We start from the raw sequence: 21,781 nt of genomic DNA, 5'->3' as shown, positions 1-21,781 counted from the left end.
GTATATATTGGATCTAAATATATGCAGATTCTCTCAGATACCACTATTGTGAATATTGTACATCTGTCTTTTACGTTTGTGTTTTCACTTATGGTGCTTGGATGACAAGAGGTATCACATAAAGCTGCAATAGGAAACTTTTTGGGCAACCCAACCAAATTCACATAGAAATGTGTGTTATATATAGAAGTGTCATTCTCATTGAAAGCAAGTCCAAGAAGTGGCTTCCCGTTCTTAAGTTTCGTTTTTGCATCTTTTACTCTCGGTTTTGTACACCAGCTTCAAACAGCTGAAAATATAATATTTTTGGTTATGGAAAATATATTTCACAGCGGTTTAGATGGTACAATGATTCTCTACACTATACTTGCTATTTTGTGACAAACTGAAATTAGGCTAACTATTAGAATGTTTGCAACCAGGAAAGGGCGGAGCAATTTCTGCATAGTGCATCTTTAAACAATTCTGATAATGGATTCATGTAATGTGCAGGCGTCTTATTAAGTACCTGTAGCTGTCGGAGTTGGTGAAGCTGCTGTCGGAGGTCAGTGACATTCCTCCTGACCGTGGTCAGTGTGACCTGCAGGGTGGAGTCAGAGGAAGGGGCCTGAGGGACTAGAGCATTGAAGCCATCTGTAAGGAGGGCAGGGGTTCTGGATGCAGGAACTGGTGACACTCCTACACATCAGATCAGTGAGACAACTCTATGAGTTACTGTAATACGAGATTAAATAGGGCAGATTCAAAATAACTTTAATTATCCATGCATGAAACCACAAAAAACTAATCCTAATTTGACTTTGTAACACTAATAGTTGTGTAATAAGAGCACCTGCACTGTTGTTGACATGGAAAGGAGAAGCAGTCATCCTATCTATCTCAGCGGGCCCAATAGCAAGTGCATGCTGAACAAGGCCAGTCAGACTGGCAATCTGTTGTTCCATGGCCTTCATTCGCTCACTGCAAAACACAATACATGTTCAGCCAAAAACAATACTGTGCTATGTACAGGTAACTGACAAAATAAAGCAAACACCAACATAAAGTGTCTTAATAGGGCGTTGGGCCACCACGACCCAGAACAGCTTGGCACAGATTCTACATGTGTCTGGAAATCTATTGGTGGGATGCAACTCCATTCTTTCACAAGAAATTCACATTAATTGTTGCTGATGGTTGTGGAAAACGCTGTCTCAGGCGCCACTCCCGAATCTCTCATATGGTTTACATTGTTTTCATGCTTATCAAACCATTCAGTGACCACTTGTGTGCTGTGGATGGGGGCATAGCCATGGTAACCAAAATAATGGCCTGCCCAGGATTTTCTATACATAACCCTAAGCATGATGGAATGTTAATTGCTTAATTAACTAAGGAACCACACCTGTGTATAAGCACCTGCTTTCAATATACGTTGTATCCCTCATTTACTCAAGATATTCCATTATTTTGGCAGTTACCTATAATACATAATATTAACAACAACAACAACGCATTGAATTTCTATCGTGCTTTATCAAAAACCCAAAGTTGAGGTGGTAGTTAGTCACCCAGGACTCCCTGGAAAACAGAGGCAATCATTGCTGAGTGGACTATAAACAAATAAATGAGCTCTCTGTAAACAAATAAAATGAGCCCTCTGTTACGTGAGTATCAACATAGTTATAGAATTAGTAATTCTATGTCTGTGAGTCTCACCTGGTCTGGGGGTCATTGGGGGTGAAGTGTCCCTGAAACAGCCTGTCCCCATAGTGCCCTGAGGGGAGCTCCACGAACACAGGAGAGGAGGACACAGAGGACACACTACACCTGGTCCTGTTCACCACCTCCACTGTATTACCATTACTCTCTTTCCGCAGAGACCGGCGAATAGGAGAGCCCCTCTCTGAGGCCACAGGGCCGTGGTTGTCGTTCAATCTATGAGGGGAAGGGGGCGGGGTTTTGGTGCCGAGTGGCGGTAGTCCCTGGCTTTCCCCGTACCTCCGGGACTTCTGCCTGTAGAGGGAGTGCTGCTGCTCCGGGTTCTCTGTATAGGAGGCTGGGGACTTGACCAAGGCTCGGTGGAGGCTACCACCACCTGTGTCGACCATGTCTCCCATGTGGCCGCCCCCCTGGGAGGAGGCGATACTCAGCCGGCCCTCCTGGACAGCGTAGGGGTCAATGACATTGACATACAACCCGTCGGCACGCACCAGCGCCATACTTGTACTGCTCAGGTCCTCGTCAGGTTTGACGTCTCTTCTCTCCAGGATGGCACTGGGGGAGGGTGTGACGGACCTGGTGGGGGGCCCACTGGACATGCTGGCCCTGGGGAGGGTGGCACTGCCTGGCACCCCTCCCCCTGATCGGTGGCCATAGGGGATCCTGGAGGGGGAGGAGGGCATGGAGCGGACTGTGGGGGGAGACATGGACCCCTGTATGGAGTGGACAGGACTGCAGGTGGATTGTAAAGTGTGCACAGGGCTATGACTTCCATACAGTATCTCCCTTGGTATCTGTAGACAGGAGGAAAATCAGAGAGAAGATCATCAAAGTCAATGAAAAGAGACTTGATGTGCGATGCAGAGAGACTCTCAGCCATTAGGTTAACGGTATATCTGTCCCCTCAAAAATAAATCTATGAATCAAAATGTTGCTTTTCTTAATGAAAAATTGTAGACATAATGTGCATCTGTTTTGACAAAGGCCATACACAGAGTGTGGGAGAAAAAGAGAGGAAAACCACATCCACAAAGGTGGAATTGTACCACAGGTAAACACCACTATCTGTTTAGACATGTCGTTGTTGCACAGTCATGCGTCACTGTGCAGAGTGAAGACACAGAGCGTTTGTTGTGTATGCTGTGCGTGCAGGACTAGTTCAATACGCAGTATGAGTAATTCCCAACATTACCATTGACACATAATTCTCCCTGATCTGCATCTTTGTCTGTATTCATTTCAGAGTCTTTTCACAACAACAATCTAAAGACAACTTGTTCAGATCATAAGGTCATGTAAAATGGACTCTTGACACGATTCCCGTGAAAAGGTCCATTACTCAAGCATTGTCAGTTGATGTGTAAACATGCCAATCACTGAACTGGAGCAAATCTAAGCTAAATTACATTAGCCAGTAATAGTTGACTACAGACTCAAGAAAATACTTGTTATGGTACTCACAATCTTCCTAGTGCTCGTGCTGCAGGTACATGCTTTACCTTCAGCAGTTCAGCAGATTTGAACAGTGATCATAAAGTTCTAGAACCGTTGCATGATGCAAGAGGGGTGTTGGCTAACTTTGCGTTCTGCTTTTTCATAGGGATTATCTATTCACCTTTCATAAAGTGGCTTGTCATAAGATAAAACTGCATTTGGAATATTCTCGAATAACCCTAGAGTCAAACAGGTGACATTATTCACAACGACTGGGAATAATGTGAAACCCAGTTGTATTGTTTTATGACAATAAGAGCAGCTCATTCATACACAACAAGTCATTGACATGTACGTTGAAGTATTATTATTTATTTTTTTTACCCCATTTTTCTCCACCATTTCATAGTATCCAATTATTAGTAGTTCCTATCTTGCCTCATCGCTACAACTCCCGTACGGGCTTGGGACAGACGAAGGTCGAAAGTCATGCGTCCTAAAACACACAACCCAACCAAGCCGTACTGCTTCTTAACACAGCGCGCATCCAACCCGGAAGCCAGCCGCACGAATGTGTCAGAAGGAAACACCGTGCACCTGGCGACCTTGGTTAGCACGCACTGCGCCCGGCCCGCAGAGACAAGGACATCCCTACCATCCCTACCGGCCAAACCTGGACGACACTAGCCCAATTGTGCGTCACCCCACGGACCTCCCAGTCGCAGCCGGCTGCGACAGAGCCTGGGCACGAACCCAGAGTCTCTGGTGGCACGATGCAGTGCCCTAGACCACTGCGCCACCTGGGAGGCCTGTTGTAGTATTTTAAACTCAGTTTGTGCATAATTCTAGCAAAATTCTCTTCATGATCTTTTGCGCATAACATTGATACCCAAATATTTCCACAACAAAGCAGACAGACATTTAACATAGGCCTGCTACAATGAAAATATTCTTATCTTGTTTTCCCACATTTCACCTTTTCTCAACCTGTGCAAAAACAACAGGAGTGCCTCAAACAGGAAATATTTTTAGAGTATGGCATTATCAATCTTATCTGGTCAGAAATACCCTAAAACACATGGGGCTATTCCATCTATGGAAAAATATGCTGGGCTGACCACCTTTGGGTACAGTAATAAACTTAAACAAAAGACACATTTTCATGCCGACATGCATTCCAGACCAGGGTAAAAGTGTTATCATCTTTCCTCCACAAGCCTAAATGTATGTGCCTACACTCTTAGGAAAAAAAGATTCCAAAAGAGTTACGCGGCTGTCCACACAGGATAACCCTTTTTGGTTCCAGGCAGAATCCTTTTGGGTTCCACGTAAAACCCTCTGTGGAAAAGGTTCTACATGGGACTCAAAAAGGTTCTACCTAAAACCAAAAGTGTTTTACAAGGAGCCTAAAGGGGTTCTTCAAAGGGTTTTCTTATGGGGACAACCGAATAACCCTTTCAGGTTCTAGAGAGCACATTTTTTCTTTCTGTGAAGAGGAAGATCTGCACTACCACAGACATCACATGCATTTATGGGCAGCAGGTTCCCTAGGGGTTACAGTGTTGGGTCAGTAACTAAAAGGTTGCTGGTTCAAATACCCGAGCAAGACACTAAATCCAGGGGCGACTTACTACTATGGCTGACCCTGTAAAACAATACATTTCACTGCACCCATCAGGTGTATGTAAAACAATATATATATATAGTCTGATCTTGTGAGGTGTGAGTTAAATCAAGGTGTCTAAGGTGTGAGTTAAATCAAGTGGATCTGAGAATAAAGAATGTCCAGGATGGTCACTTCCTTCGGTGTTGCAACACAAGGTTGTACACAGTACGTCAATCTAACAGAACACTTTACTTTCTGAGAAACAAGGCCTCTGATCACTAGGCACTCCTTCTCCTAACACCACAACACAACGTGCTGAGAACAACACCCACCAAAGGAATTTGAGTTCTTTCCACGCAGGGTTACATGCGTCCCAATTAGGTTTGCAAAATTCTTGGAACTTTCAACGAAATCCTGGTTGGAGGATTCCCGGAATCAGGAGGAAAAACCAGGGAATTTAAAAAGTTCCTGGAATTTTGAAACCCTACTCCCAATCCCTGGGCCACTCAAAAGCCCACCTGACCAACTGAGCTAATTGATCAGTTGCCTAAATTCAACACACCTGTCCTTCCAGGTCAGTTAAATAAAAAACATGAAGTGCCTGCAGCACTCCAGGACCAGGTTTGCCTAACCCTGCACTATGTCAATATGGTGCAGACCAGTGGCGGTCGGAGCCGTTTAAGAGGGAGGACATTTTTTTACTTTTTATGAGAGTGGCCTTATTTCTATTACAGCATATTGGATGACTGTCATTCATATTCTATTCACCCAGTTCAATGTAACAGCGATAGATTTAGGCTACTACATGATAGTCAAATTCAATACCGCCTTGCACATTCTTGCCTACATCTAGTGGATCTAGGGGTGAAATCATTGGTCCAACAGTTGTAAATTAGTTTCTATTAGACAAATTCAGGTATGTTTATCCCTGTTTGGTTCCATGTGAGAAACGTTTTTCAACAGAATCGGTGGAATGAATACACACCTGATTACAAGTAAACACAGTTCACGTTCTTAGCAGCCACGTTGTATTCCTTCAGGCATCTACTCGCTCTCCTCCTCTCACCCTTTCCCTTCGCTTGTGGACTTCAATGCACAACACAACAGCTGTCTGTGGTCAGATGATAAAACCTTTCCAAGCCATACCATATCATAAGCACAACACACAGCCTACATCGTTGTCAACATATTAGCTAAAGTTATGTCATAGTCAACATAGCAAATAGAACTACTGTGTTAGCAAACCTGCTACAATCATGCAGTACAGTAAGTCAATAAGCAGTTTAGCAGCTACACCAGCGGGCCCCGGTGGCAATAAATTAGTAAGACCAAAAGCTTGCTTAGACTCGGAAGAGTTCCAGTGTTGGATAGTCATAGCCAGCTAGATAACATAGCATCCCTCTCTGTTTGAGCTGGGTGTTTGAGTAGGCTAAACTAGCTAGCTGCATTTGCTAGCTAGGTAAGTAAAAGTGAATAAAAATGACTAAATATAGCTCTCTCTCTCTTGCTTGCTTATCCTTCATTTTTGAAGAAATTTTTGTCAAAACTGTTCAACTATTGTCTTTCTCGCTCTCTGTTTCAAATACTCACCACATTTTATGCAGCGCTAGCTAGCTGTCGCTTATGCTTTTACTACTAGAAGCATTCTCTAAACCTTTGATTCGTGGACAACATGTCACAGTTCATGCTGCAAAGGCTCTGATTGGAGGACGTCCTCCAACCCATCATAATTACTGTGTAAGTCTATGGAAGCAGGTGAAAACCAATGTACCCAGAAGAGAACGGAAGCTAGCTGTCCTCCGGCTACACCATGGGGCTACCCTAGAGTGCTTCATTGCAAAGCAGTATGTTTTATTATTTGGCGACATGTCATTATATTTAGTATAGTTTAATCTAAAAAGGATAACTTTGTTTCACAAAATAAAAAAAATTCACTGAGGAGGATGGTCCTCCCCTTCCCAAAATGACAAGATACAATATAAAATAACTTTCAACAGTTTGTTGAAACATAGCTCTGCCCTACTAAGCAAAAAAGCAGTCGATGCACATTTGGTCAAAAAAGGGTTATTAATTTATACATTAAATACATGCTTTATCACGTGGACAAAATATCCTGCCTCCATTGTTTTGTGTTATGGAGGGGGGGTCATGTTTGCTGTAACTGCAGAACGTTCCATTGAGACCAAGGAAAAAGGCAGTAACTGCCATCACCTTTTACCTTGGTTTCACTGATCTTTGGGCTGCAGTGTCTACGGTTTACCTTGGCAGTATTTATTGTCCTTTGCTGATACAAGTATCAAACTACATGACACTGACAACCACATACAAATAAATATATGAATTAATATATGTTTTTAAAAAAAAGTTGTCTTGGAAGCGTATTCCAGTGGGTGTACCAAACAAGAAGGCAGTAACTGCAGTCTAGGGTCACAGGTCATGTCAGAGGTCAGGGTCAATATGAATAAAAAATAACATAGTAAAACAACCACATCTCCAACGATCTGCCTACAATTCATTTGGCTGGACAATAAAAAACGTAGAAGTAATTTATCTAATGTTCACTCTATGAGCAGTTACTGCTCTTTGCTTGATAGGGTAGAGCCTTCAGGAAGTATTCATACCACTTGACGTTTTCCAACATTTTGTTGTGCTACAGATTACATTTCAAATGTATTAAATTGAGATTGTGTATAGGCCAGTGACACACAATGACTATAATGTCAAAGTGGAATGAAACATTTTTTTCAAGCTGAAATGTTTTGAGTCAATAAGTATTAAACTACTATGGAGGACTATGGAGTTTTTTAGGATAAAAAGAAACGGAATAGAGCTAAGCACCGGCAAAATCCTAGAGGAGAACCTGGTTCAGTCTTCTTTCTAACAGACACTGGGAGACAAATTCACCTTTCAACAGGACAATAACCTAAAACACAAGGCCAAATATACACTGGAGTTGCTTACCAAGATGACACTGACTGTTTTGAGTGGCCTAGTTACAAATTTGACTTAAGTCTGCTTGAAAATCTATGGCAAGATTTTAAAATGTTTGTCTTGCAATGAACAACAAACTTGACCAAGATTGAATAATTTAAGAATAATGTGCAAATATTGACAATCCAGCTGTACAAAGCTCTTACAGACTTACCCAGAAAGACTCACAGCTGTAATTGCTGCCAAAGGTGATTCTAAATTGAATATTTCTGTATTCCATTTTCTATTCATTTGCAAACATTTCTAAAAACACGTTTTCAATTTGTCATTATGGGATGTTGTGTAGATGGAGGTTAAAAATATATATTTGATCCATTTTGAATCCAGGCTGTAACACAAAATGTGGAATAAGTCAAGGGGTATGAATATTTTCTGAAGGCTACAGTGGCTACAGTATTACTTTCCTCTGGTTTTATTTCTATATGACATGTACTAACTCCGTGATGGTCAATAATATCCTAGTGTAACTATTTCGGGAGACAGATTGTAACTGTAAAAGACGTTCAGAAAATTCTACAGTAAATACTTGTAATTTCTAATCCAGAATGGGAGCTTGCCTTGAAAGCATCAACATACTGTCAGTACTACATTAGTGGCATGTAGCATGCTTTCAATTCAGTCCAATAAAGTGATCCTATCCCATTGGGAACAGACGTAATTTCAACGTCTAGTTTTTATTTACATTTTGTTGAGCTATCAACTAATGTGAATTCAACGTGAAATCAAGGATTTCGGTTAAACGTTGGGTTAAAAAAAAGACTAAATTCCTTTATGTTGATGGCTTTTTGCAAATCCGATCAGTTTTCCACATTGAATCAAAGTCAACACTGTCACGCCTTGGTCTTAGTATTTTGTGTTTTCGTTATTTATTTGGTCAGGCCAGGGTGTGACATGGGTTTATTTTGTTGTGTTTCGTATTGGGGTTTTAGTAGGCATTGGGATTGTGGCTGAGTAGGGGTGTCTAGCATAGGCTTGGCTGCCTGAGGCGGTTCTCAATCAGAGTCAGGTGATTCTCGTTGTCTCTGATTGGGAACCATATTTAGGTAGCCTAGGTTTCACTTTGTGTTTCGTGGGTGATTGTTCCGGTCTCTGTGTTTGTTGTCACAAGATAGGCTGTATAGGTTTTCGCGCGTTTCGTTTGTTGTTTTGCATATTTAGTTATTTCATGTATCGTTCATTTTCATTAAAGAACATGAGTAACCACCATGCCACATTTTGGTCCGACTCTCATTCAACGGAAGAAAGCCGTTACAGAGTCACCCACCACACCCGGACCGAGTGGCGTGGTAACAGGCAACAGCGACAGCAGAAGCAGCTAAAAGAGGAATGGACATGGGAGGATGAATTGTTCGGAGAAGGACCCTGGGATCAGCCTGGAGAATATCGCCGCCCCAAAGAAGAACTGGAGGCGGGGAGAGCTGAGAGGCGTTGGTATGAGGAGAAGCAACAACGGCAGCAGGAGCAACAATATCGGGACTACCCTACTTGGGAGGAAATAGACAGGTGGGAGGTCGACCCAGAGAGAGTGCCGGAGCCCGTCTAGGATTCGCTGGAGCAGTGCGAAGAGGGTTATAGGAGAATGGAGTTGGAGAGACAAGCACGGCGGCGCAAAAGGAAGCCCAAGAGTCAGCCCCAAAAATGTATTGGGCGGGGGCTCAGGGAGAGTGTGGCAGAGTCAGGAGTCAGACCTGAGCCAACTCTCCCTGTTTATCGTGAGGAACCAAGGAGGAGACCAGAACCAGAGCCGGTGTTAGACGTGAGCGAAGCAGAGACTGTGAAGGAGTTAATGGGGAAAGTGGAGGAGAGAGTAATGAGGGAGTTGCTAGTTTGGTGCTTTAAATACGATATTCGCCCGACGGAGCGTGTCGGGGATTTAGTGGCACCTGGGTCAGCGCTCCATACTCGTCCTGAGGTGCGTGTTAGTCGGCTGGTGAAAATTGTGCCAGCCTCACGCACTAGGCCTCCTGTGTACCTATCTAGCCTTGTACGTCCTGTGCCAGCCCTGCTCTCAGGCTCTCCAGTACACCTTCACGGTCCGGTCCATCCTGTGCCACTTTCACACACCAGTCCTCCGGTGGCAGCTCCCCGCACCAGGCTTCCTGTGCGTGTCCTCGGTCCAGTACCACCAGTTCCAGCACCACGCACCAGGCCTTCAGTGCGCCCCACCTGTTTAGCGCTGCCGGAGCCCCCGCCTGTTCAGCGCAGCCAGCGCTTTCCTCTCCCTGCGCTGCCGGAGTCTCCCGCCTGTTTAGCGCAGCCAGCGCTTTCCTCCTCTCCTGCGCTGCCGGAGTCTCCCACATGTTCAGCGCTGCCAGAGCTGCCAGCCTGCATGGAACAGCCAGATCTGCCAGTCAGCCAGACTCTTCCAGATCCGCCAGTCAGCCAGACTCTTCCAGATCCGCCAGTCAGCCAGACTCTTCCAGATCCGCCAGTCAGCCAGACTCTTCCAGATCCGCCAGTCAGCCAGACTCTTCCAGATCCGCCAGTCAGCCAGACTCTTCCAGATCCGCCAGTCAGCCAGACTCTTCCAGATCCGCCAGTCAGCCAGACTCTTCCAGATCCGCCAGTCAGCCAGACTCTTCCAGATCCGCCAGTCAGCCAGACTCTTCCAGATCCGCCAGTCAGCCAGACTCTTCCAGATCCGCCAGTCAGCCAGACTCTTCCAGATCCGCCAGTCAGCCAGACTCTTCCAGATCCGCCAGTCAGCCAGACTCTTCCAGATCCGCCAGTCAGCCAGACTCTTCCAGATCCGCCAGTCAGCCAGACTCTTCCAGATCCGCCAGTCAGCCAGACTCTTCCAGATCCGCCAGTCAGCCAGACTCTTCCAGATCCGCCAGTCAGCCAGACTCTTCCAGATCCGCCAGTCAGCCAGACTCTTCCAGATCCGCCAGTCAGCCAGACTCTTCCAGATCCGCCAGTCAGCCAGACTCTTCCAGATCCGCCAGTCAGCCAGACTCTTCCAGATCCGCCAGTCAGCCAGACTCTTCCAGATCCGCCAGCCAGCCAGGATCTTCCAGATCCGCCTCTCAGTACTGGGCTTCCTCTCAGTACTGGGCCTCTCAGTACTGGGCTTCCTCTCAGTACTGGGCTTCCACCTCAGTCCCGAGCTTCCACCTCAGTCCCGAGCTTCCACCTCAGTCCCGAGCTTCCACCTCAGTCCCGAGCTTCCACCTCAGTCCCGAGCTTCCACCTCAGTCCCGAGCTTCCACCTCAGTCCCGAGCTTCCACCTCAGTCCCGAGCTTCCACCTCAGTCCCGAGCTGCCCCTCAGTCCAGCGGGGTCCTTGGTGAGGGTTATTAGGCCTAGGTCGGCGGCGAGGGTCGCCAATCAAAGGACGCGGTACAGGGGGACTAAGACTTGGTTGGAGTGGGGTCCACGTCCCGAGCCGGAGCCGCCACCGTGGACAGACGCCCACCCGGACCCTCCCCTATGGGTTTAGGTGTGCGGCCGGGAGTCCGCACCTTGGGGGGGGGGGGTTCTGTCACGCCTTGGTCTTAATATTTTGTGTTTTCGTTATTTATTTGGTCAGGCCAGGGTGTGACATGGGTTTATTTTGTTGTGTTTCGTATTGGGGTTTTAGTAGGCATTGGGATTGCGGCTGAGTAGGGGTGTCTAGCATAGGCTTGGCTGCCTGAGGCGGTTCTCAATCAGAGTCAGGTGATTCTCGTTGTCTCTGATTGGGAACCATATTTAGGTAGCCTAGGTTTCACTGTGTGTTTCGTGGGTGATTGTTCCTGTCTCTGTGTTTGTTGTCACAAGATAGGCTGTATAGGTTTTCGCGTTTCGTTTGTCGTTTTGCATATTTAGTTATTTCATGTATCGTTCATTTTCATTAAAGAACATGAGTAACCACCATGCCACATTTTGGTCCGACTCTCATTCAACAGACGAACGCCATTACAAACACATTGAATTTTGTTGTGGTTGAAATAACGTGGAAACCACCGTTTTTGCCTAGTGGGAAGACATGGCTAATGTGATTATTGGAAAAAAGACAGTTACGAGATGAGTTGTTCATACTATCAGGGTCATACTATACTGACTGACAGAAGAGCTCCTGAAAACAGACTTTTTTGGCCCGCGACCCTATTTTGATATAAAATCAAATTAGCGACCCCACAAAGTTAGCTAGTTGGCCGTTGATTACCTATGAAAGTCTATTACAAATCAGTCTGACAGTACTTTAGACTCTATTTCAATCTGAAGGAAGTATGGTTTGAATGCATAAGAAAGTTGGAAAGTTCAGAAGATCATCAGGCAATACTTTTGTACAATATTCTTCAAGATTTAATGTCACATGCACATACAGTGAAATACCTTTCTTGCAAACTCAAAACGCAACAATGCAAAAATCAATAACAATGTATTACTAGAAAACAACACAGCATAAATAAGAATAGGATTTATGAAATACACAAAGTAATTAATTAAATATTTAAAAAGTCAGATCCAATACCATATTTACATGTGCAGAGATACTGGAGTGAGGGAGGTAGATATATATATATATATATAGGGGTAAGGGGACTAGGCAACAGGATACAAGATAAACAGAGTAGCAGCAGCTTGCATGTGAGTGGGTGTGCAGGTGTGTAGAGTCAGTATGAATGTACATGAATATTATGTATCAGTGACCAAATGATGAGTGACAGTGAGTGTGTGTGCAGCGCCCTGTGAGTGTGCATAGCGATAGTGTAAATATTGAAATAAAAGGTTTATAAAGATACAAGGTAAACTCAGTCTGTGTAGCCGTTTTGTTTGCTATTTATCAGTCGTATTGCTTGATTAGAAGTTGTTCAAGAAGTCCGGGCTCGGCCCCAGTGATCTACTGGGCTATCCACACCACCCTCTGTAGCGCCATGTGATTTTCCATACCAAGCAGTGACGCAGCCAGTCAATATGCTCTCAGTGGTAAAGCTGTAGAACCTTTTCAGGATTTGAGGGCCCATGCCAAACTTTTTCAACCTCCTGAGGGGAAAGAGGCACTGTTGCGCCTTCTTCACAAATGTACATGTGTGTTTGGAACATTTTAAATCTTCAGTGATTTGGAAACTGAGGAACTTGAAGCGGTCTACCTGATCCACTGCTGCCCCGTCGATGTGGACGAGGGCGGGCTTTCCCCCGTTTCCTGTAGTCCATGATCAGCTCCTTGGTCTTGCTGATATTGAGGGAGAGGTTGTTGCTCCAGCACCACACTGCCAGGTCACTGACCTCCTCCCTGTAGGCTGACTCATCATCGCCGGTGATCAGGCCTAACCCCGTTGTGTCGTCAGCGAACTTGATAATGGTGTTGGAGTCATGCGTGTCCATACAGTCATGGGTGAACAGTTAGTACAGGAGGGGACTAAGGACACACCTCTGTGGGGCCCCTGTGTTAAGGGTCAGCGTGGTGGAAGTGATGTTGCCTACCCTAACCCCATGGGGTTGGCCCATCAGGAAGTCGAGGATCCAGTTGCAGAGGGAGGTGTTCAGACCCAGAGTCCAAAGCTTGGTGATGAGCTTGGAGGGGACAATGGTGTTGAACGCTGAGCTGAAGTCAATGAACAGCATTCTCACATACGTATTTATTTTATCTAGGTGGGTGAGGGCAGTGTGGAGAGCAATTGAGATTGCGTTGTCTATGGATCTGTTGGGGCGGTATGCAAATTGGAGTGGGTCTAGGGTGGCTGGGATGGTAGAGTTAATGTGTGCCATAACCAGCCTCATAATGCACTTCATGATTCCAGAAGTGAGTGCTACAGGGCGGTGGTCATTGTGGCATGAGGCTCAAGGTTGTTGTTGTCAAAGCGTGCATAAAATACATTGAGTTCGTCTAGTAGAGAAGCATCGTTGGGCAGATAACAGTTGGGTCTTCCCTTGTAATCCATAACGGACTGTAGCCCCTGCCATTTGCGGCAGGCGTCAGAGCCTGTGTAATATGATTCCAACTTATTCCTATATTGTCCTTTAGCTCATTTGATGACTCTGCGGAGGTCATAGCAGGCCTTCTTGTACTTATTCCTATCTTTGGCCGTAGCATCAGGTTCGTCTACGATAGCGCTGTGTGCGGAAGCCCTGCTCTTTAGCTTAGTGCCAACCTTGGTGTTAATCCAAGGCTTTTGATTGGGGAAGCAGCGAACCCTCACCGTGGGTACAACGTCGCCGATGTATTTGCCAATGTAACAGGTGACAGAGGTGGATAGCTCATCAATGTTATAGGTGGAGTCTCGAAACATATTCCAATCAACGATAGCAAAGCAGTCCTATAGCATAAACTCTGATTCTGGTGACCATTTCTCAACAGAGAGAATCATGGGTACTTCCTGTTTCAGCTTATGCTTGTAAACAGGAAGCAAGAGTACAGAGTTAATTGGCAAGCAATCGAGTTGGATAGCCTTGGCGGTTATCCTGTCCGAGAGCCATGTTTCTGAAAAGCAAAGAATATTGAGAGTCCCGTTGGTAGCAAATCCACGATTGGAGGTCATCCATCTTATTATCAAGTGACTGTACATTAGCTAGTAGAATGGAGGGAAGAGGTGACCGATCCACCCTCTCTTGCCTCTGTAACGCCGGTGTTTCCTCTTGGGTTGCCCGAAAATTGGGTTGGAACTAAAGCGAGAGGAACCATCAAACAGGCAAACCGTCAATACAGGACTAAGATCGAATCGTACTACACCGGCGCCGACGCTCGTCGGATATGGCAGGGCTTGCATACCATTACAGACTACAAAGGGAACCACAGCCAAGAGCTGCTCAGTGACACAAGCTAAACTACCTCTATGCTCGTTTCAAGGCAAATAACACTGAAACATGCATGAGAGCACCAGCCAAAATGACTACTGACCCGTAGCACTCACGTCTGTAGCCATGAAGTGCTTTGAAAGGCTGGTCATGGCTCACATCAACACCATTATCCCAGAAACCCTAGACCCACTTCAATTTGCATACCGCCCTAATAGATCCACAGATGATGCAATCTCTATTGAACTCCACACTGCCCTTTCCCACCTGGACAAAAGGAACACCTATGTGAGAATGCTATTCATTGACTACAGCTCAGCGTTCAACACCATAGCGCCCTCAAAGTTAATCACTAAGCTAAGGACCCCAGGACTAAACACCTCCCTCTGCAACTGGATCCTGGACTTCCTGACGGGCTGCCCCCAGGTGGTAAGGGTAGGTAACAACACATCCACGACGCTGATCCTCAACACAGGGGCCCCTCGGGGGTGCGTGCTCAGTCCCCTCCTGTACTCCCTGTTCATTCATGACTGCACGGCCAGGCACGACTCAAACACCATCATTAAGTTTGCAGATGACATAACAGTGGTAGGCCTGATCACAGACAACGACTAAACAGCCTATAGGGAGAAGGTCAGAGACCTGGCCGTGTGGTGCCAGGACAACAACCTCTCCCTCAACGTGTTCAAGACAAAGGAGATGGTTGTGGACTACAGGAAAAGGTGGACTGAGCACATCGACAGGGTTGTAGTGGAGCAGGTTGAGAGCTTCAAGTTCCTTGGTGTCCACATCACCAACAAACTAACATGGTCCAAGCACACCAAGATAGTTGTGAAGAGGGCACGACAAAACCTATTCCCCCTCAGGAGACTCAAAGATTTGGCTCGGCCTCCGACCGCAAGGCACTACAGAGGGTAGTGCGTACGATCCAGTACATCACTGGGGCCAAGCTACCTGCCACCCCGGACTTCAAACCCAGCCGGTGTCAGAGAAAGGCCCTAAAAATTGTCAAAGACTCCAGCCACCCTAGTCATAGACTGTTCTCTCTAATACCGCACAGCAAGCGCTAAGTCTAGGTCCAAGAGGCTTCAATACCGCTTCTACCCCCAAGCCATAAGACTACTGAACATCTAATCAAATGGCTACCCAGACAATTTGCATTGCCCCCCCCCCCTTTTAATGCCGCTGCTACTCTGTTATTATCTATACATAGTCACTTTAATAACGCTACCTACATGTACATATTACCTCAATTACATCAACTAACCCTGCACATTGACTCTGTTCCGGAACCCTCTGTATATATTCTCACTATTGTTATTTTACTGCTGCTTTAATTACTTGTTTCTTTTATTTCTTATTCACATTTTTTTAACTGCATCGTTGGTTAGGGGCTTGTAAGGTCTACACCTGTTGTATTCGGCGCATGTGACTAAAAATATTTGATTTTGATAACTGCTTAACAGGGTATAACCAAACATAGAGAAGAATAACCCTGCCTCTGATCCTACTTCTATTACAATCAAGAATACACAAGGTTGCTTTTATCCCTGTGTGTGTCTCAGAATGATGAGCTAAAGGCCCCTGGTTAGGGATTTAGGACCGGAAGCTTCCTTGATGTCAAAGGTAGCGCACTAGACAGATGGATTTAGGGGACTTAGGGGAGTTTGTGTGCTTGGCTGTGTTATCATTTGGGCTTCACTCACCCTGCCCTCAGCATTGTTAGGCCTTGCGTTGCTGCGATTGAAGGCATGTGCAGGGTCTTTGTGGTACACCTTCAGACAGCATCGAGATGTAATATTTCTGGAAAAAAGAAAAACGTCCAAATTTACACTGCTTGTGTGGACCCCTATTCCATTTTGTAAAACACAGGTTTTATTTTTACATTTTTTATTTATTTAACTAGGCAAGTCAGTTAAGAACAAATTCTTATTTACAATGACGGCCTAGGAACAGTGGGTTAACTGTGTTCAGGGATTTGTTCAACCAACCTTTCAGTTACTGACCCAATGCTCTAACCACTAGGCTAGGTTGTTGACATCTAACTGCAAACTACACTCCACTGTTTAATTGCCAGCCCTCACGGCACTATATTTCTCAGTCTACTGTAGCGCAGTGGTTCTCAAACCTCTCCTTTGGGGACCCCCAAACATTTCACAATTGTGTTGTAGCCCTGAACTAGCTCACCTGATTTACGTAGTCAAGGGCTTGATGGTTAGTTAACAAGTTGAATAAGGTGTGCTAGCTCTGAAATATATCAAATACATGGAACCACTGCCGTAGAGGAGTGTCTGTGCAGATTAGGGTGTGGTAAAGACAGACACCCTGTCATCAGCAGTCATGGGCCTCCTCTCTTGTTGCCTCAACAATACCCCAATTAATGCCTCCCTGCCTACACTGAAAAAGAAGGAGGTGGAGGAGTATTCATGTTACGCTTAGAATGCTGAAATGCCGAAGTAGAGACTAAATTACTTGCAATGCTTCCCCTGTAATTTGAAGATCTATACCGAAAGATGGATGTTTTAACAGCAGTGTTATAGATACTTGTACTACTATACAGCACACAAAGCTTGACAATCCCTTTTTTACCCGACCACACAACATACCGCATTAGGTAGTATCATACTGTACCAAACTCCATTGTTAAGTAAAAGTGTGCCAATTTGTGTCTTTCAAGTGTTTAACTAACCCTATGAAAGTCACGCCAACTTCCTGTTGCAAGTCCTAAACAGTTTTTGAATGGGCTTCAAGCTTATATCATAAAATTCCTGAAAAAGTGGTCAATTAAGATACATGTAAAATTATATTAGTATTTGTGGATTAATTTGCTTCTACTTGATGCTTTTCATGAAGGTTTTTGATTATGAAGAAAAATAATAATAATCACAATCAAAACCCTTTATGAAAAGCGTCAGGTTGAAGTACATTAATCCACAAATACGAATACACAGTTTGGACACACTTACTCATTCCAGGGTTTTTCCTTTATTTTTTATTATTTTCTACAAAATAACACATATGGAATCATGTAGTAACCAAAAAGTGTTAAAAAAATCAAATTATATTTGAGATTTTAGATTCTTCAAAGTAGCCACCCTTTGCCTTGATGACAGCCTTGCACACTCTTGACATTCTCTGAACTAGCTTCATGAGGTAGTCACCTGGAATGCATTTAAAGCATGCTATGCTTTATCTTGGCCAGGTCGCAGTTAAAAATTAGAACTTGTTCTCAACTAGCCTACCTGGTTAAATAAAGGTGAAAGAAAAAAATAAAATAAAACATTTCAATTAACAGGTGTGCCTTGTTAAAAGTGAATTTGTGGAATTTCTTTCCTTCTTAATGTGTTTGAGCCAATCAATTGTGTTGTGACATGGTAGGGTTGGCATACAGAAGAAAGCCCTATTTGGTAAAAGACCAAGTAAAGGTTATGGCAAGAAGCTCAAATAAGCAAAGAGAAATGACGGTCATTACTCTAAGACATCAAGGTCAGTCATTCCGGAAAATGTAAAGAACTTTGAAAGTTTCTTCAAGTGCAATCGGAAAAACCATCAAGCACTGCGATGAAACTGGCTCTCATGAGGAAAACCAAAGGAAAGGAAGACCCAGAGATACCTCTGCTGCAGACGACAAGTTCATTAGTTACCAGCCTCAGATTGCAGCCCAAATGAATGCTTCACAGAGTTCAAGTAACAGACACATCTCAACATCAACTGTTCAGAGGAGACTGTGTGAATCAGGCCTTCATAGTCGAATTGCTGCAAGAAACCATTTGTAAGGATCAAAGCTGGAGATGAGAAGCAGGTACTGGGAGTGAACATTTAATGAAACAACGGACAGGAACAGAATTACGGACAGCGTCTAGACAGGGGAAACTTAAACCACAATAATACAGACACAGGGATGAAACAAGAAGCAGATATAGGGGAGACAATCAAAACGTGAAGGAGTCCTGGTGAGTCCAATGAGCGCTGATGCGCGTAATGATAGTGACAGGTATGCGTAATAAAAAGCAACCTGGCGCCCTCGAGTACCAGAGAGGGGTAGCGGGAGCAGGCGTGACACCATTAATATATAATAATATAATAATAATAATAATATATAATTATATAATAATATAATAATATATGCCAAAGGACACCTCGATGAAGAGACTTGCTTGGGCTTAGAAACACGAGCAACGGACATTAGACAGGTGGAAATCTGTCCTTTGGTCTGATGAGTCCAAATTTGAGATTTCAGTTTCCAACCGCGTGTCTTTGTAGATGCAGAGTAGGAGAACGGATGATCTCCGCATGTGTGGTTCCCACTGTGAAGCATGGAGGAGGTGTGATGGTGCTTGGCTGGTGACATTGTTGGTGATCTATTTAGAGTTCAAGGCACACTTAACCAGCACGGCTATCACAGCATTCTGCAGCGATATGCCATCCCATCATTTGTTTTTCAATAGGACAATTAACCAAAACTCACCTCCAGGCTGTGTAAGGGCTATTTGACCAAGGAGAGTGATGGAGTGCTGCATCAGATGACCTGGTCTCCACAATCACCAGACCTCAACCCAATTGAGATGGTTTGGGATGAGTTGGACAGCAGAGTGGAGGAAAAGTGGCCAACAAGTACTCAGCATATGTAGGAACTCCCTCAAGACTGTTGGAAAAGCATTCCTCATGAAGCTGATTGAGAGAATGCCAAGAATGGGCAAAGCTGTAATCAAGGCAAAGGGAGGCTACTTTGAAGAATCTAAAATATATTTTTATTTGTTTAACACTTTTTTGGTTACTAAACGATTTCATGTGTTATTTCATAGTTTTGATGTCTTCACTATCATTCTACAATGCAAAAAATAGTAAAAATAAAGAAAACCCTGTGAATGAATGTCCAAACTTTTGACTGGTACTGTCCATTTACATGAATTGTTATGATATAAGCTTGAAGGCCATTCAAAACCAGTATGGGCCTTGCAACATAACATGCTCAATGGAGGGGAAATGTCATCTGAAGAAATAAATCACAACAGAAGGTAGAGTCACTAATGTACAGTAGATAGATGAACACACCTGACATCAGTTAGCTCGTGGTACATGTTCCTGGTCTCATCTTTGATGTACACAGCTACACTGGGAGACTCCAGCATCTTTATGGTGAGCTGCTGGGGGAAAGCACTAACAAACAGAGCCCTGATTGTGTCTATGCTGGTAATCTCATTGGGCATCCGGATCTGCTTGGTTTCCTCTGCGTACTGCAGGTACAGCACACCTGAAGAGGGAGGGTGAGGAAACACTTTGTAACATCAAAATTAGAGCGAGAGAGAGAGAGAGAGAGAGAGAGAGAGAGAGAGAGAGAGAGAGAGAGAGAGAGAGAGAGAGAGAGAGAGAGCGAGAGGGGGGAGAGAGCGAGAGAGTGAGAAAGAGAGAGACAAAGACGGAGATAGAGAGAAACCGTGAGACCTCAAGGAGTGAGAGCGTAAAAGATTGGGAGAGAGAGATAACGTGTCAGAGTACAAGGACGTGTGTGACATAGAGCATGCGAAAGAGAGAGCTCCATAGTACCTACCTAATGATCTGTCCCTGGTCTGGTTGGCAGAGCGGACCACTGGCAGGCTGGCCCGTGCCTGGCAGCCACGGGTGAAGACCGCTGGACCGTCTCCCTCTGACATGGTCTCCAGAGACTCCAACGAGAGGTGCTCGAGCTGCTCCCCTATACTGGGCGGGGGGCTGGCAGAGTGCTGGGGGCTCCTTACCTGTAGAAGCAGAAGGAGAGATGGAAGATGGAGAAACAGTCTCCAACACACAATCACAAAAGTTCTATAGTCAGGGATGTGATGTATTCAACCTGAAGTTACATCTACTTCAACTAAATTACTGTCAAACATGCATGCTTGCACACAGAAATATGCTAAAGTAGGACCAGTCTGCTTAAGGGCACCTTGCTCACTTTTGAAAATAACAACTGTCAACACGTCTTTAAGTTAATTTGTAGTTAGCTGTCATACTTGCAAAAAAAGCGGATTTAATGGACTTGTTCTGTGTATTTGGCAAACACATAATTTGATGTGAATGTGTCCCTGATGCATGCTGCCTCTGTAAGGGTTCCTTCTGGGGACATCTGCAACCTGACACACAAACACGCACACTGAGTCACTCACTGCATTTACATTTTAAGCCTGGCACTGACTGGGCTACGCTGACACACTCTGGTGAATAACCACCTCAGGCAGCTCTGGATCAGAGTGCCCTCTCCTCTTCACTTTGACTCACATAATTACCACTACATTATTTGATGCACAGGAAATAAGTTGAATTCATGAAATGTACATAAATACAGTATAGCTAGTAGTAGTGGTACACATGCTTTGTTTCAGTTTTAACTCTGCATCTTATTACAACAGACCTATTCTATTTCTATGTCAACATATGCTTTGTTTGAACATGTATTTCTAGACTCATAAATATATCCAATGACGCTATCCAAATTCCCATGACAACAATGGACACGGAATAACAATACTCCAATTTTGGCTGATGTTTATTCTCTATCAACATAGTTTTGGTCTCTCCTTTCATTCCCATAATGGTAATGCTTTACCGATAATACTAAAACTTCAGAGCAAATTTGAGCTCAGAGCAAATCATTTGTTTAGTTAATCAAAAGGTACCCTTAAAGGCCTCCAATAACTTGAGTTGTGGCTACTGGCGAGAAAACATACTGGTTACATCCAATTATTCTTTCCCAATAGATTTACTTTATCTTTCATAAAATATATGTTCAGTATTTCCTACCAAAAAGAACACAAGACTTGGAGTTGACAACGAGCATGATCATTATGGGTGTTAACTGTCATCCACTTCAGGTTGACCCTATGGGTTTCAGATATTGTGTTAATAATGCATTAGAAGATTTGACTAGCTAGAGAAGCTACCTGTGCTGGAGTTGAAGGCACCTACAAGTCAAAACCTTTACGGACTCCTACACTGGGGTTTTAACTTGGCTATGGAACAAAAATAACTGTCCCATTGTTTAGTAAGTGGGAGTAAAACCATGTATTACATACAATAATTACAGACAGGTACAGTGAAACTACAGGTTCACACTGTGATAGTGATTATAACTGTGATACCGGTTTGAAGCTGGCACAATAATACAAGAAGGGAAATGTAGTACATTGTAGCTACTAAATGCAGCTAGTTAATGTTTAAACCAGCGTCACTTAAGCGGGACTCAGCGATCTGGTTAACAAAATCTTGTAAAGGTCCCCTCTAGAAGGACCTCGCCATCTGGGACACTGTAAAAACCATGGAGAATAAGGGCACCTCCTCCCAGCTGCCCACTGC

General features: G+C 44.4%; 1 protein-coding gene across 11 annotated transcripts in view; it reads right to left on the bottom strand.

Moving 5' to 3' along the window:
• si:ch211-207d6.2 (sickle tail protein) overlaps positions 1 to 21,781 on the bottom strand; it is an 89,197-nt gene that overhangs the window by 28,512 nt on the left and 38,904 nt on the right. For 10 of the 11 annotated variants that reach the window (XM_046321114.1, XM_046321113.1, XM_046321120.1 and 7 more), the window contains 6 exons: positions 20,004 to 20,190; positions 19,508 to 19,706; positions 16,159 to 16,255; positions 1,699 to 2,495; positions 833 to 960; positions 509 to 678 (listed from right to left, as the gene is read on the bottom strand). In XM_046321114.1, the coding sequence (XP_046177070.1) occupies positions 509 to 678; positions 833 to 960; positions 1,699 to 2,495; positions 16,159 to 16,255; positions 19,508 to 19,706; positions 20,004 to 20,190 (1,578 nt within the window). Of the gene's footprint in view, positions 1 to 508; positions 679 to 832; positions 961 to 1,698; positions 2,496 to 3,162; positions 3,234 to 16,158; positions 16,256 to 19,507; positions 19,707 to 20,003; positions 20,191 to 21,781 lie in introns of those variants that run through there. The other variant, XM_046321119.1, reaches the window with a different exon arrangement.

This window comes from Oncorhynchus gorbuscha, linkage group LG22 (genome assembly GCF_021184085.1).
Source record: "Oncorhynchus gorbuscha isolate QuinsamMale2020 ecotype Even-year linkage group LG22, OgorEven_v1.0, whole genome shotgun sequence".
In the NCBI taxonomy this organism is placed as follows: Eukaryota; Metazoa; Chordata; class Actinopteri; order Salmoniformes; family Salmonidae; genus Oncorhynchus; species Oncorhynchus gorbuscha.
The sequence above is the reverse complement of the archived record's forward strand: the minus strand, read 5'-3'. Positions and strand labels throughout refer to the sequence as shown.